Here is a 16,601-nt window from a genome sequence, read left to right as displayed (position 1 = left end):
ACAAAGGGGTTTTGCTGCCCATCCCCCAGTGCTGTTCCCTAGAAAGCTGAGCCTGCGGCTCATCCTCTGAGAATCCCTGCAGGACAGCCCCCACCCCTCCCCCTTGCCAGCCAGGGGAGCACAGGTCAGCAGGCAGACCGCTGGGAGTTCTCCATTACAACGACTTCCTGGAAAACTTCTTATCTCGCCAGGCAGCTCCAGAATACACCTGATAACTGTTACAGGAAGCGAGCACGGCCCACCCCCACCTCCCACTTCCCCAAGACCCTCCCTCCAGCTCAAGCAGGCTGCATTCCTGGCTGCCAGCAGCTCTTCCCAGCCTACACTAGTGCTGATGAATGTGCCTGTACTGGGGCTGAGCCTGACCTAAGAAACAAGCTGAATTCTGAAGCGGCTCATGGAGAAGACAAGGCATTGCTGCATTGCCTGGCAAGGGTGAACCAAACTCCAAAAAGATGGTGTCAAATTTGATGTGGTTTGCTAGCATTTCCCAGGAGTGCCAAGGCTTAACATCAAAGTTCAGCTGCTGCAACACAAATCCACACAGCACAGCATCTGGGACTACCCAAAACTCCCATAAAGCCCTACCAAGCCCTAGCTTCTGCTGTACCGAGCAGCACCCAGTATCTTTTGAGGAGACTGGATAAACTCAGCACCTCTGCATACCTCACCTGCACTAAGCACTCCCTCAAAGTCACATGGACATCCTACAGCTAAGCACACTCCCCCTTCACCCCATCACACACTGGTACAGTCAGGTCACCCTTGGTTCTGTGCCCCAAGTTTGCTTCAGAAGCAGCCCCAAAAAGCTACTGTCAAGATCCCAGAGAGAGACCCAAAGCTTTCCAAACCATGTGGAGAGCTGAGAGCATTTAAGATGTCTCTGCAAGGTAGATACTGGCAAGCAGGACTGTGCTCCAGAGCTGCAATTTGTCACTCCAGACAGCATAGAGTGTGTCCTGGTGATAGGCCACTTCCTTTCTTTTAGCAGCTGTTAAGGCTCTTGGCCACATCCAGCTGCCCTGCACCCTGACAGTATCACTTGAAGTGTTTGACAGCTAAAGCCATAACACCAGGTCCCTGTTGTGAATGGGAATGTTGCTAAGGAACACTGGTGCAGAAGGCAACATTGTCTTGTCTTGTGTGTAGGCTCCTCAAACAGCTCCCAGATGAGCTGACATCCCACTGCAGCTTGGCAGCAGAACCCACACTTGCCAATGGAAGCTCTGGTGGGAGAAGCAGGGCAGCATGTAGGTGAAGATAAGTCAGTTTGAGGTCTGCTCTGGCACAGCAGACTGAGATACGTGTCCTTCTGACAGCAGGATCTCCTCTCTTACCCCCACAACCTATTCACCAGAAAGCCTGAGCACTGCACAGCCCCTCCTGAGCAGCCTGTTACACCCTTCTGTCTCTACATGTAGATGGTTTGTCACCAGATGCTTTACAAGCTTACATGACACCTTCAGTCTCTTCCATGGCCTTTTTTCAGGGGACCCTGATGTACACGATCACCTACACGTGTCAGATAGGCTGACACTTGCCACATGCCTCTGAAGTCCATCTGATGGGTCACAGTGTGAAGGGACACTGTGCTCAAGGGACTGGCAAAGCCTCTCGAGGAGCCACCTCACACAACTCACCTGGTACCTCCAAAGAGGATGATTCTGTCCCCCACTCTGCAGCAGCACTGCCGGCGCCGAGGACACGGCCCCTTCCCCTTGGGCTCAATCTTCCTCCAAGAAAGAGAAACTAACAGGAGGAAAAGAGTGCACCAGCTTGACACAAGAGCCTGGCCAAGACCAGCTATAAGCAGGTTATGAATTTAAACAGATCACAGGAAAAGCACTACCCCAGAGACACCAGCTAGCCAATATCCAGCCTCCCCCCTGACCTCCTAATTAATGGTGAATCATGCACTTCCCTGAGACTGTTCCTGAAGTGCCAGTCACAGTCCTGGAGCTCTACCTGCTGAGACAGGATTTGCAGGTCATATCATAGAATGGTTTGGGTTGGAAGGGTCCCTAAAGACCATCTTGTCCCAACCCCCTGCCATGGGCAGGGACACCTTGCACTAAACCAGGTTGCTCAGGGCCCCATCAAGGCCTTTCACTTGCAAAGCCTGAGCACCAGGACCCACAGACTGCCATGGCAGCGGGTCCGACATCACAGGAAGCTGTACTGGGCAGAGCTGCAGGGACAGACAGGCAGCCTCCCTTCCCCAGAGCCTGCTGCGGTCGGGATTTGGAGGAGGGAGATCCAGGAACCAGCTCCATCTGCTGGCAGGCTGCGAGCGCAGAGCACCCGGGCAGAGGTGCATCAGCCGCTGGGATAGCTCGGCTGCGGGAGGAGGGCGTGGAGAACTGGACCAGGTGGAGACAGCAGCCTTTGTTCTTGCTGCTCTCTGCGGCAAGGATGCTTGGGGGCGACAAAGCACAAGACTGAAACCTGTGCCAGCTCTCTCACCAGCTCACAATCAGCTTGGGGAGCAGCTGGTTGGCTGCTCTCAGGTAACTTTACTATGCAAAGCAATTAGCAAACAAAATGAGTCTAGACAGTGAAACGTGCCTGAGGACCCCAAACCAGCTCACAGCTGACTGATATTCAGGGTACCAGCTGAAGAACCACTCCTTCTGCAGCACAGTTTGAGCTGGTACCAAGAGATGGTGATCCTGCAGCTCAAGCTGAATGGTTTCTCCAGCTATAGTCTCTCTCTTCCCTAAAACCTATTGTTTTCCCATATCTTCTCTTCTGTCAGTATTTTTGCATATTTAAGAACAAGACAAAGTTTTTCCAATGATATATGTCTTTCAGCAATACCTCATTTTTTATTTTATAACTGAGATTTGGAAACATCCTGAGGAGGAACAGGCACAGTAGCAAGCTGCTGTCAGAAGAGCCAAGAGCCATTCCCCCCCAAGCAGTACTCCTTGGACAGTATGTTTCCCTGAGCACTCACATGCCTGAGGGCCTGGAGCACTATCACTGCAGCAAGTTAAAAGCATAAATACCTGGATTGAATTTCCAGAGGTCATGGAAGTGTCTGTTCAGGCGTGCATTGTAGCCACCAAATACATAGAGTTCCCCGTTGTAGCTGACTGTAGGGAGTAAGCACAGACATCAGAGGGCCACCCAGCAGGTCCCTGACCCAACACCATACACAAAGTAATGTGATGCTGGCTGTCCACCTCTCCTTACATCACCTTCATGTGCAGTGTGGAGTGCAAGGCTTTTTGGTGGACAGCAGCTTTCCACAAAAACTGGGCTTTGTGCAACCCCTTCTAACCCACAGCCCCACCCAGCAGAGCAAACACCCCTTCTAAGGCAGGCAGAAACTTCCCTCCACCATCCTCCACCCTCAGCAGACCCACACTCACAGGCTGAATGGCTCCTCCTGCCCTCGGGGAGCACGGGAGTGGGAGGGGAGTCCAGCCAGGAGTTGGTTTCTGTATCAAACACTTTAATTCGGTTACAGTAGATCTCATTGTTAGAGTGAAATGGCCCAAACCGATCAGCTCTGCCACCAAACACGTACATCTTTGTTCCAATGATGGTGGCTGAATGAAAGTCTCTCCAGCGAGCTGGAGTACCCTGAAGGACAGAGCAGAAAAGAAAGACAAAAGAAAGAGTGCAGATTAGCCAGGGAAATAACACATCTTGATGGGGAAGTTGGGTGGATGCCTTCTCCTGGAGAACTTCCCATCCTGTAGATCCCAGCCACACCAGCCAGAAGCTGTGAGACAAGTGTGGGCAGCTACCCCAGAGAAAAGCAGATGCAAAACTTCCTCCACAAACCAGAGGGAAAAACAGACACTGACCTTGGCAGAGATTAAGGTCCACGTCATGTTTGTGGTGTCCAATTTATGGATATCATTTGAAAAGCAGTCAGCCTGGAAGACACACAAGCAGCTTGGTCATAAAGGGACTGAGAAGCCTGGTCACATCCAGCCACAGAAAGGATGCTGCCCTGCAGACCTGGAGCATCCCTTGGGATTCAGTACTTCCTAAGGAACAAGGTGCTTGCTCAGGCAGCACTTAGCACTTAACAAGAGGAAAGCAAAGCCCGTTTCTTCCCAAAGGTGTCCTGTCTCTTCCTGCAGCTTTCCCATTTATTTGGTGCTCAGTTCCTCCTCCAAAGGCTGTCCTGCATACAATACATTCATGGCAGGAGCCTGCCTCCTCTCCATGTAGCAGCAGATAAAAGAGGCATTAGCAGGACAGTCAAACTGGCTCTGCTAAGGCTGCCTAACGATGTGCAGAAGCCAAGATTACTTGTGGGAAGCTGAACATCCAGGAGCAAATACACTCCAGGTTCTGAGGTCCCACAAAACCCATCTGCAGCTGCCTGCCTGGAGGAGATTGCATTCACATAATGTGGACTCCTGCTCCTCCAGGCAAGGTAGAGAGCAGCAAGACAGCCAGAGGTTTATTTGGTCTTGGCTGAAAAAAAGACATCTGAACCCCTCCTGCTGCTGTAATCAATATAATGGATTTGGTCTATCACCCTCAGAAAAGAAGGAATAACCCAGAGGCTTCTGTAACAGAGCCCAAACTCTCTTCCAAACAAACAGACGTGACTTTGCACATGTTCTGTAATCTAGTGATAATTTTTATTTACCCACTTCTTAAGATTACATCATAAGAATTTGCTAAAAAGAGCATTAGATACACTGACAACTATTGCAGGATGAACTTTGGCTCAAGATATTCTTAACGGGAAGGCAACCAAATGTTTGCTGAAAGGGATCAACAAGATGTCAGAGCAGGGGGAGGCTGCAGGGAACATACACCAGACTAGGACAAAACCTCACAGCAACACTGCAGAAAGTGATTTTTCTGGCTCATTTCTGAGCCAAATTAAAATAAATGTAGATCAATATATACTCATTAAAAATGTTACGTATTTATGTATCTACATTTGGCTGAGAAATGAGCCAGAAAAAAAATTAATTTTTTACCTCTTTGTGGTAAATATGTTTTGTGAAATTTAAAAAAAATCCAACACTTTTTGGACTTGCTTTCCCAACCATCTTCTCCACAAAACAATTAGCATAACCTGGGTACTAATGCCATAACTTTGCTAAGTTACAAAATGACAGTGACTTGGAATACAAATACACCCCCGTGTCCTGCCTCTATCAGTGTCCTGGGTATCAACACCCTCTTTCCCAAGGGCTCACCAATTAACAGTTACAGAGACTACTCACCAGCTGTTCATAGCCTCCAAAGATAAACATGCTCTTTGCCAGGACACAAGCTGAGTGCCCATCTCTTGCCCCTGGGACCATTCCAGACACCTTTGGTGTGAACCACTTGTGTGTGTCTGAAACAAAACAAGAGGCAACGCTGAGAAAACACAGGAGGAGTTGGGGTGGGATAGTTCTATTACTACTGTTCTTAAATTTCTAAGGCAAAAATAATTCTTGCTTTCTCACACGGCACCTGCTCTGCCAGAGAGGCTGCAAGCTTCTTTGGGCAAGGCTACCTGCCTGAGCCCCCACAGAGGGACACAGTGACAGAAGCCTCAGCCTCTTGGCATGACCACCAACTGCCAGACCTGACAAAGAGCTCACATTTTAAGTGTGAGTAGTACAGCAGGGCTTCAACAATGTTACTTTTACAGAATCTCTTGCAGAGTGTACTTGTGAGTCACTTATCAACTCTGCATTCACACTGTCTATTACAATGAAGCAATAATGCTAAGTGGCACAACTGACCACAAGGCGTGGAGATGCTCAGTAACTGAGCATGACTGAGGAAAAACAGCTCTCAAACCCAGATACAAATCACTTAATCACAAGTTCTCCATGTTAGCTGTTGTGCATATCTCCACCTCTGCAGTGCAGCTCTCCCTGTCTTATCTGCTCCACTTGTTACATTCCCATCCCTTCATCCTCACTTTCCACCCATCACAACGCCCCCTGTGAGCCTGCACCAAACAGATTCAGCCCCTTAGCCTGCACACTCCAGGGGCTGGCTTGATTTAGAAGATGACTTAAATCCAGGCAGAGCTGCTCTCCATGCCAGGGCAGCACAGAGCCAAGCCAGGACTCAGTGCCAAGCGCTAACAGGCACCTGCCCCAAGAGCTCCCAGAGGCACAGATAAGCCTCGAGGCTGCAGGAGACATTCCCCCACCCTCCCTAACAGCCCTTGGCTGCCAAAACCAGTGCCTATTTCAGAGAGTCGTGGAGCCAAAGCAAGAGGATGACTTCTCTGAATTTGGCCTGTGGACACAAGTGTCCACCTATGCTCCAGCTGGCACCACACAAAGGGTCTGGCAAGGTCAGCAGAATCCCTGGGGAGCCTCTAGTGTGACATCCCAGGGCTATCGAGTTCCTTTTCTCCCTGGGCTGCTTCCAAACTCAGTCACACTGTATGAGCAAAAGCTCACCCAATTGCAGCATGTTAAACTAGAGATGGAAAAACCCTCAATTTGTGATCTGCTCAACACTGCAGGAACAAAACTGCACTCAGACAGGACTTTATTTAGCCTGATGTGGCTCCTACAGTGGAACTTACACTGCAGACATGGGACTGTGACTGCCAGCTACACTTCCCAGGAATGGCAGGCCTGTGTGTACAGACAGCTGCAGAGGGCTTGGAACAGGACTTTCTGTTAATTTTCACTTAATGCTAAAGCACTGGAGCTGCCAGGGAGACTAGGCAGGTCCCACTACAAAGCCTCTGTGTAGGCAGAGCTTTACTGGTGGCTTCTCAGCTGCATGTGTCAGGGGAAGGAAGGGGGAAACCCTGTGCCATAAGCTGTAAGATATTTCCTGGTAAAGAAAAAGATCTCTGGACCAAGCACCAGAGCAAGCAGTTTCCTTGCAAGTTCAGCAAGACAGTTACTGGCCAGAATTTAGATGGACTTGCATCCAGAATCCAGATATATTCCTTTTCTTTCCTGACACTTGTGTCCATGCAGTTCCTGATGGTGCCTTTTCTCCAGAGGTGCTCCAGCAGTGCTATGGAGAAGCCAACTAAAAGGCTCAAGGAGTTTATTTTTCAGGTTTATCTAACTTGACTCATGTCTCCTGTGATTTTGCCATCCTGTCCTGGACTACTCCTGTGCTTTGTTCCTCACTCTCCTTCACACCTTCAGAAAGAAGAACCACACTGGAGAGGAACCACAATCTTCAAGAGCCACAATTAAGGAATACTATATCACATAGAGAGAACACTTCAATTATAGCTACTATCAGAGAGAGCACACAAAGCTGACAGAAAAATTAAAACCATTTTCATCATTAGAAAAGATCAGCAATCTCTGCCCAAAGGCTTTTACAGAGATGTAAGCACAATGGCCGCCATACTCCGCTTCTAAAACTGCTGAAACAGACAGTGACACCATTTCCTCCAGATTGTCACCGAGGGACAAGAAAACAAGCTGGGGAGCAGAGTGGGGGGCAGAGAGGAGGTGTGATCAAGAAGAGCTGTGCCAAGGAGCAGTGAGAAGCTGGAACTTACTGACATCGAAAGCATAGAGCACATTGCAGGCTCCCTCCGTGTCGTTGCGACCGCCCCAAATGTAGACGGTGTCGTCGATGAGCACTGCTGAGTGTCCATACCTCATGTAGGGCACCTCCCTCACGTGGTCTCGGCTGTTTGTCCACACTGGAGGCAACTTGATCCAGCGCAGAGACACTGGAAACACAAGTTTGAGCCCATGTCAAATGCTAAGCCTGCTGAATTGCTCACAGCTCATAACCCATCCTGTGCGGTGCTTTTACCCCGTGACAAGGGGCAGAAGCGGTTGAGTAAACAAGAGAAAGCTGTGTCTGACCCCGAGTAGTAGCTAGTTAAGAAATACAGAAGGAAGTCCTCTGGAAGTCCAGAAGGCTCTGTTCTACAACAATTCATTGAGAAGGTTTCCACTCTGGCTCAGCCTAGGCTGTGAGTGAAAGATACAGCACACACACAAATAGTAAAAGAAAAATGAAGTACAGAGGTGACCATGAATGCAGACACTACTTCAAGCTAGTGAGATTGCTGAAGAGACTCAAAGCTGGAAGAATGGGCAGCACAGGAATAACTCACTGCAGTAAAATGCAAGGGAACACCTGAAGGCATCACTTGGACTTGCAGGAGCACAGTTTAAGTAAAACAACCCAGCAGTTTTGTAGGAACTGGGTTTGTTTGCTTTGGTTTTGGTTTTGAAGCTATAGATGAGGTGGCTGTCTGCCTCCTTTACCCCATCTGTATTCAAGTTCTCCCTGCTAACCTTGCATTACTAATAGGAGTTCCTTGGGATTACAGCTTCCCCTTCCTGTGTGTCATGCCCAGCAGCAGCCAGAACAGTCAACAGGTATTACAGGGTTTAATACCAGTGCAAGAGCCACAGCAAGTGTTACACAGCCATTACATAACAGGACCAGTCACCCTCCTTCTACCACACACAGCCTCCAGGTTTGTTTTCTACATAGAGCTGATACAAAATACAGAAGAAAATAGTCTGCAGCTCCTCTGAAATACTAACATTGGGAAAGGGAAAAGTCAGGCATCTCAAAAGGTAGGCATCTACCCCACAGGCAGAAAGGGCACTGAGGAAGCACATCCATCTAAAGCCAAGCTAGACTGGATGCTTCCTACCTAAAACAGCTTTCATCTTTGGAAGACTCATTCAAAATCTGGTATCTTGGCTTTAGCACTGCCACCTGACAATGCTAGCTGAGCAAGGGCTCGGGAAGCCACTGTCACTTCCCATGTGGTGGCTGCAGCATTCTGACTGACACTTTAATACTTGGGAGTGGTAAGAGGGAAAGACAACACAAGAGCATTCCTTTGGGCACAGTCATTATGCTTCCCCAGAAGATTGCTGCTCTACTTGGCACGTTCTACAACATTCAGCTGTGTTGAGTATAAAAGCCCAGTCCCTCTGGACAGAGGTGAATGTCACTGCTCACAGGATCCTGAGCTACACCTCCTCTACACTGAGAGCAGGTCACCTTGGCAGCCCTCTGTAACCAATGCTTTTATCCCTAGGTTTGTCTACATGTGGTGCTCACAGAGCATTCAGCACGCTGTCCAGTCTCCAAAACTGGTCATTGCTTCTCTGTTCTTGGCTCTGTTTAGCTGGAGCCACCCAAGCATCTGTGCAGTTTTTTAATCACCTGCCTAATTACAGGGAAATGCTTAAGGGACCAGCTCAGTAACCTCTTTAGTTCAAGGAGCACTCAATCAAGAAATACAGCCAGTGCCAGCACAACCATGGCTCCAACTCAGCCTCATGACAGGTACTGGTTACCCTACACAAATGGCTCCAGTTGCAGATGCTTTTCTAAGCTATGTTGTGAATCTGCACGATAGCTGTTACCAAAAAGGGAAGGCATCCCTCCTAGCCACATGCCCCTACTGACTCCATCATGCTGGCACCAGTTGTCAGCTGCCCCCATAGGGAAACAGCTCAGATGTCTACACCTGGAATCTTTAGTGAGTGCACTGGCTCACACCCTGCTCCTTCCACACTATGGGCAGCTGAACATGGACATGATGCCATGAGGGGGGACCTGAGCCAGCTCGATATCACCTCTTTGCACCTGGCTGACTTTGTGTTTGCAGAGAACAAGGACAAACCAAACTATTGGCTATGTGACTATTTCAGTGAGTCCTTATCCTAGCAGTCACATGAACTACAGCCCCTCTTGCAGTCCTGCCCCTGAAGCTGAAAATGCAAGGCTGCACAAAGAAAGGGGCTCCTACCTACTCTGATAACATTTTCTGGAAATTTACGTGTCAGACAGCATGTTACAGGGTATAACATGTCAGGCACCAGCAGGCAAGAAAAGCAATAAGTGAGCCCAGCAAGCCAAGCCCTCTGTGCCCCACGAGGACACGTGTACCTGCGTTGAAAACGTGGACATCGATCTGCCGCAGGGTCTCATAGTCCTCTCCAGAGCAGTAGCCACCGAAGGAATAGACCTTGTGGCCCACAGCCACGGCCGCGTGGTTCACCCTCCGTGGCCCCCCTTCCAAGTGCACTGCCCACCGGAGCATTCCTCCCTGCGAGCCAGGCGGTCTTCAGGGCCCCCAGCGCCACAGCCGCATGCTTCCGAGGCCACTGCAAGGTCTGCAACACAGACACAAGGCCAAAATAACAACATCCATCCTTCCCTGAATGCCTGCTGCAAAGGTTACCTTAATGTGTCCTCATTCACCTGCCTCCCAGCTGGAAATGTTCCTCTTGGGAAGGGGACACAGAGCAGGGCTCAGAGGAGCAAGCAGAGGTGCCCTTGCACACAAAACCCCTCAGGGTGGCTGCACAGGCAGCCCCAGCCAAACACCTTCAGCCTGGGCACGCACACGTCACGTTCATGTCAGAGCCATTTGTCTGCATGAATGAAAACACACAGCGAGAGCCAGCGGTGAAGGTGAAAAGAACAAACCCAGAGGGTTTGTGCTCTTTGGATCAGTTCTGAGAAACAGCAGAGGAAAAGATTAAAAACAAAACACCCAGCAAAAAAACTCCAAATAACCACCCCTACATAAAGCAACCAACTTCTTGTTGTGAAAAATGCATGTATTTTATGATTGGCTTTTTGCAAATATTCAAATGAATATTATATGTGTTGTGTTAGAAAGTTATGCTGTGTTAATTCTCTTAAGTAGTGTATTAAATATAGCTTTAGGTAATAAAAAATGTTAAAATAGAAACTATGCTATGTAAGATACTTTTTTTAAAGAAAGGACTCACAGTGAGATATGAGCCACAGGACACCTAAATCTTTTAGAGAAAAAGAATTTATTGCCCTCTTATCAGAAGAAACCATCTTCTTCCTGCCTCGAAGGCGCTGTTAGGATTCGGAAAAAGAAGCTGAAGATGACCAGACAGAATCCTGTGTTTGAATGGAATTTATGCATCATGTATGAGGTGTATGAATATGCAACAGGTTATTGTTTTTAAGGGTTAATCCTTTGTTAACAGGTGTCCTTCTTTGGGCTCGTGCTGCCCAGAAAAAGGTACCCGGACGTCTGTAACTCTTTGTTTCTATTGTCTCATATTGTCCTAATTCAAATTGTCCAAACTGTTATTACTCTAATTGTATTACTATTTTTTATAACCATTTTATTACTATTAAACTTTTAAAATTTTAAAAATGAGTGACTGGCATTTTTCACACCATTACAGGGGTGGGTGACAACATTAGCATTTGGACTCATTGATTTGAGCACTAGGGTTCAATCTAATTAGACACAAGAGAGCAGAACCCCCTAATCTAGGTAGAAAGCTCTTTGGTAATGCTCTGAAAAGATCTTTTCCTCCCACAGTAAACCCAGGCACAACTATGAAAATTCTGTAGCATCACATCTTGTTAAGCAACTGATATCCTTCATTCCTCAAACAGATGGCTTAGACCATATCTTACAGAAGTCACCACAGCTGATTCTTGCAGAGATTCTCCTTTGGATTTAAGAACCTAGAGGAGAGTCCTGTCCAGGTGCTTCTGAAACAGCAGGTCAGTTTGATTTTTAACAGTTTTCTCCTAGCTGAAAACAGCCATTAGAAGAGATGTCAGTGTTTCAGATAGCACAAATAAAATGTTCTTATTTTATTTGTTGTTTCTAGGTTATTGAAAGATTCAGCCAGCATGCTCCCATCTCACAATCAGTTTCAGCCTTTGCAGAATCCAAAGAAATTTGGGGATGCCTTTGAACAAGGACTAAATTCCTACACATAAAATTCCTATGCTCTGCCCCATTTCATTTTGGAAAGTAGTGAATTTTGGCAAGGAGGACTTCCCTCCCGTTTTAGGTTTCTGAAGTAGCTGGAGGGCAGCAAGAGGGGCAGTGCTGTGCTGCTCTGCTCCACTTGGCCACCCCCAGCCCTTCAGTCAAGTGGAATCACTGCTCACAAGGAGGCTCATCAGCAGCCTGACCACCCCAGTGCCCAGCACACCCACACACTCACATTTTATCCCCTCCTGCAGAAGAATAAGAGATGCCACCAACAGGGAGCTCCTGGCATGAAGCAGAGCTTAGGCTTCCAGCTTCATCCACTGACTCCATAGACAGCTCAAAACCATTCAGTAACCACTCACCTCATTCCAGAACTCTCAAATGTCATTAAAATTTGAGTAGCTTATTTTAAAAGTTATTTATTTTTTCAGTTGTTTTCATGCTCTGTACGTGAATGTGACAGAACACATGCAAAGCCCGAACAGAGACCATCCTGCAGCCTTATTGTAACAGGAGCCTCTCCTGCAAACCTGCCTGTTCCTGCAGCAACCACCCTAACCTAAACTGCAGTCAGTAAGCCAGAGAGTTGCAGCAAGCTTTGCTCCAGCAGGGGTGCTCCAGAAGGGCCCAGGAACAGCCCCTGTCTTCTATAGGCCATGCTTCAATTTCAGATCTAACAGGTTCTTTTCCTTAAGCATGTTTTGTTTTTTTTTTTTTTTTAAGCCAGGCAGCACTCTTGCATAAGTCTTCTGCAAAGCTACAGAACAGATGAGTTTCCATGGAACCCACTAAAGGCACCTTCCAAGCTATTTTGAAGGCTTCACATATCTAAATCTGTTTCCTGCCTCAGTCACAAGTTATTCCTGAAAAATCTAACCAATGTTTCCCTCATAATCTCTTCTTGTTTAAATGATTCTGTAAAATACTCCTCAAGGAGCTTAACTGGTCTTTATCACCACCATCAATATTTTCAACACCCTTCAGACTGAGCCCAATCCAGGAGGACCAAGAGGATGAATCTTATTTCCAAGTTCTCTGCTTGATTCCTACTGAGGTAGAGGAGCACAGCTGCTTGGCGCAGCAGGCAGGCATTGTACCAAGGCCCTGCCTTTTTTGTCAGAAAGGTTGGGAACACTCTTCCTCACCTTTGGGGCTTCCCTTGAGCCAGGTGCAAGGATGCTGGTCCTGTCACTGCCACAGGAGCTGGCTACCCTGCAGTTCTGCTATTCCCATCAGAAGGCAGTTCATCCCAAGAGGTTAAATCTGGTCCACTGAGAAACAGCAGCTCCAGGCTCAATCCCTGGCACTGCCAGAAAGATGCTGAGGTTGAAGCAACAATGTTGAAATGCTGTTTCCCGCAATTACTGGGAAAGGTTTTCCCCAAATGATTGCTTTGCAGGTGACTGGCAGGTCTGGAATGGTGGTGAGGGCAATGGGATGGAAGTTGGCTGTGCTTTGCCTTGGCTCTGTCCGGGGATACCCCTTTAGAGCAAACACAGAGCTCTGCCAGCACAGCCTCCTGCTGCCCCTCCGCAGAGCCAAGAAAAGCAAACACTCATCTGAACACTTCACCGACACAGAATGACCAGAAGTGTGAAGTAATCTTTACAGGTCATGGGAAAACACAGGGTTTAACAAGCTGTCAGGGATTTTCCAAACCCAAGAGCTCTTCTCTACCCTGTAACAAAAGCACCCGTGCAAAATCCCATCTTCCTCTTCTGCCACTGGCCACAACCCTACCCTGTAACTACCACATCTTCCTGCCATCACCAGGCATTTGTTTGCCCCTTTTCAGCCACACACAGGCCCGGCCTCCCCTCCTCCCCGCACAGCCTTGTCTCCTGAGGATGTCTCCCCTGCTCCATCCATGCTTTCTATGTCCAGCTTCAGATTCTCCTTGCCTGCCTTATTTACAATCGTTTCTTTAGATCAATCTTCTGTCCCAAAGCATTTTCCTCCACTGAGCCCCCTCTGTACACTATCTACAAATAAGAGTTAGACACACATTTTGAGAAACAAAACTATATTTTCTGTCCTACAACTATGGACACTGTTTAATTCCATTTCAAGTTTAATTTCCAATGCTAATTTTTATTATATAAATGAGGACATAAATAAACCACTTTTCAGTCTCATTCCTATGAGGATTTCTTAGTAGGAGAAGTGCACTTGACATTAAGCTACAGCTTAGATTTCTTTACAGATCACAGAGGACACAGCCAAGGAGAACGGGAAACAGCAAAATTGATAAGAAACAATTTACTAACAATTTCCCCCAACTGTACAATATTAGATTATGTGAAGTACATTCTGTGGTTTCTCATTTAGGACACCAGCAACAGTGATGTAGGCTATAAAACACAAAAATATTGATAAGACAGAGGCAAACTATATTAGAGAACTGGGAGGGCACTGCAGGATGAGGCACACGGAATCACAGCTTCTGTTCAGGCCACCCTTGCTTCCACTGACTCGCATTAGATCCTCACTTCCACTCTCCAAAAATGAACAGATCTCTTACTTTCAACCATGCAACCTTCACAACTCCCCATTTCCCTGGTCTGCCATGACCTAGCCAGAAATACAGTAAAGCACAGAGGATGCAGAGAAATGTTGAAACCCCTGGTAGGTCCTGTCATTATGGAACAAGAGCATTTCTAAAAATCAGGACATGCTTCACTTACTGGTGAAGTACCTGACGTTGGTGATGCTGGAAATTAAGTGAGAACAGCAGTGTGTTGTTCCTCTGCCACAAAGCACCTGAAGCATTTCACTGCTAAGCCAGGGAACAATCAGATTTAATTCAGCTCTGCATTCTTCCAACACAGCACCTACAGAAAGCACTCCCATGTCTCCGGTTGTGCTGTTGCCTCAAGATGCACTTAATGCCTGCAACAACCTTCATCCCAACTGCTCCAGCTTACACCTAACAACACAGCATATGGACACCTGAGATCAACAGAAATATCACTCAATAATCTCTCACTAGCATATCTTCCAAAACGGTTGTGCTGACTTGAGCACTGGGGCACAGATAGAAAAAAAATCTCCAAAACAGCAACAAAAAAACAAAACAGGTTTTAGTCATATTTTTCACTTGTTTGTTCTACTGGCTTTAGGCTTAGTATTTTCAAACCCTACAATTAGTTATGAAAATACTTCATTCAAGATAGAAAGCTACTGAGCATCTCCAAGTACAGTAGCCAGGTGATGATCTTAAAGCAAACCCTTGGATATATCCTTGGATCCACTTCTTTGCTCAAAGGGAGCTCCCTGGGCTCTCTCACTGCTCCATGCACACAGAAGGAAACCTAGAGCCATTTCTAAAACCTGCTCAGATCAGCCTTGTTGCATCCAATTCCCAAAGCAAGGGGGAGAAACCCAGCAGCCTGGATTTTCAAGGACTCATTCTGCTACCCCCAGAATTACAGCAGCACCCCAAGAAGAGCAGCCTACCCTGAAAAGCTGCTCCAGAGAGCAAATCCTACCGTGTGGCTGCCTCAGTCCCGTCTCCCAAAAGACACCAGCCACAAGGTTTAGTAACCCTTAAAATAGCCCAGCCAGTTCACAGCAGCCCATATAGACTGTTCTATTTCAAGCACATCCAACATACTGTTAGAGATAACATGAGAACAACCCGCTTTCTTCACTTGTGCTTGACATTTATCTAATGCTTGGAGCATTTGTGCTAAGGCAGTGTGAAACTGCAAGCTTGCACATTCAACAGCCCGGCCACTCACAATGCAATTCCAGCCCCAGTAAATTAGATGGTGCTAGAACAGCCCTGGAGCTCGTGAACTGAGCCTGCTCTGGAAGCTCATGTTAGCCATGGGAACCACAGACCACACTGCTCAGACCACACAAATTTATCCCAGTGGTATCCCTACAGCCAGCCTCACCATCTCCTTATTTTTCACCAAATATTTTGCTCACTTATTTTTGCCTAATATTTGGACTTACTTTTGCCTAAAGCCTAGCTGAGATTCTGCACCTACTCAGCTGAGCTTCTATTCTTCGCCTTGCCTCCCAAACCCCAGCTTCTCTATGGAGTATGCCTAAGCTTTGGAGACACTGCTTGACTTTCCCATCAGGAATTTGTCTCAGCCTGTCAAGCTGTGTCTGCCAGGCCAAGGGCAGGCCTTGGGTTGGGAAGCAGGCTCAGGAAAGCTGAGCTGACAGTTTTACACAGGGCTACATCAGTTTGTTCCTCGGCCCCTCTGTTGCACTGACACTGATGCCCAGGCAGAGTGGTGCTCACAGGTGCCAGCCTTCCCTCTGCCTGGCACACGGGACTGGCATGCAGCCTCACACCAGCCACGGCTGGGTGAGAGAATAAATGGTCTGAAACCACACGAGCCCACGGGATGGAGAGAGAAGGCACAGCAGAGGTCATGCCAGGGCAGAAGGGCAGCCTCCCTAACACACACCTGTCTGGGAGGATAGGGATGTGTGGGGTCACAGAATCCTCTAAGGATGGAGAAGACCTCCAAGATCACAGATCCCAGCCATTAACCCAACACTGCCAGGCCCACCACTAACCCATGTCCTGAAAGTGTCACATTTACAATTTTTTTCAACACTTTCAGGGATGGTGATTCCACCATTTCCCTGGGCAGCCTGTTCCAACGCCAGACTACCCTTTTCGTGAAGGATTTTTTCCTAATATCCAATCTAAGCCTTCCCTGGTGCAGCTTGAAGCTATTTCTCTTGACCTGCCTGTCAGTTGTTACCTGGGAGAAGAGGCCGGCCCTCAGCTCCTTTCGGGCAGCTGTAGAGAGCGACAGGGTGTCCCCTGAGCTTCCTTTCCTGCAGGCTGAGCACCCTCAGCTCTCTCAGCCGCTCCTCACAGGACTCACTCTCTGCACCCTTCAGCAGCTCCTCTGCCCAACTCTGGACACGCTCCAGCACCGTTGGCCGCCCCTGCCCGCCC

At 47.9% G+C, this 16,601-nt stretch overlaps 1 protein-coding gene across 2 annotated transcripts in view; it reads right to left on the bottom strand.

Moving 5' to 3' along the window:
* Positions 1-16,423, bottom strand: part of KLHDC3 (kelch domain containing 3) — a 19,497-nt gene extending 3,074 nt beyond the window's left edge. Inside the window, exons 1-8 of one of the 2 annotated variants that reach the window (XM_005422613.2) lie at positions 16,402-16,423; positions 9,838-10,064; positions 7,466-7,642; positions 5,205-5,320; positions 3,816-3,887; positions 3,375-3,588; positions 3,009-3,095; positions 1,641-1,749 (exon numbers count right to left, since the gene is read on the bottom strand). In XM_005422613.2, the coding sequence (XP_005422670.1) occupies positions 1,641-1,749; positions 3,009-3,095; positions 3,375-3,588; positions 3,816-3,887; positions 5,205-5,320; positions 7,466-7,642; positions 9,838-9,991 (929 nt within the window). In that variant the 5' untranslated portion in view covers positions 9,992-10,064; positions 16,402-16,423. The remainder of the gene's footprint in view (positions 1-1,640; positions 1,750-3,008; positions 3,096-3,374; positions 3,589-3,815; positions 3,888-5,204; positions 5,321-7,465; positions 7,643-9,837; positions 10,065-16,401) is intronic. The other variant, XM_031058270.1, reaches the window with a different exon arrangement.
* Positions 16,424-16,601: the final 178 nt, after the last annotated feature.

Source organism: Geospiza fortis, unplaced genomic scaffold (genome assembly GCF_000277835.1).
Source record: "Geospiza fortis unplaced genomic scaffold, GeoFor_1.0 scaffold275, whole genome shotgun sequence".
Lineage (NCBI taxonomy): Eukaryota > Metazoa > Chordata > Aves > Passeriformes > Thraupidae > Geospiza > Geospiza fortis.
The sequence above is the reverse complement of the archived record's forward strand: the minus strand, read 5'-3'. Positions and strand labels throughout refer to the sequence as shown.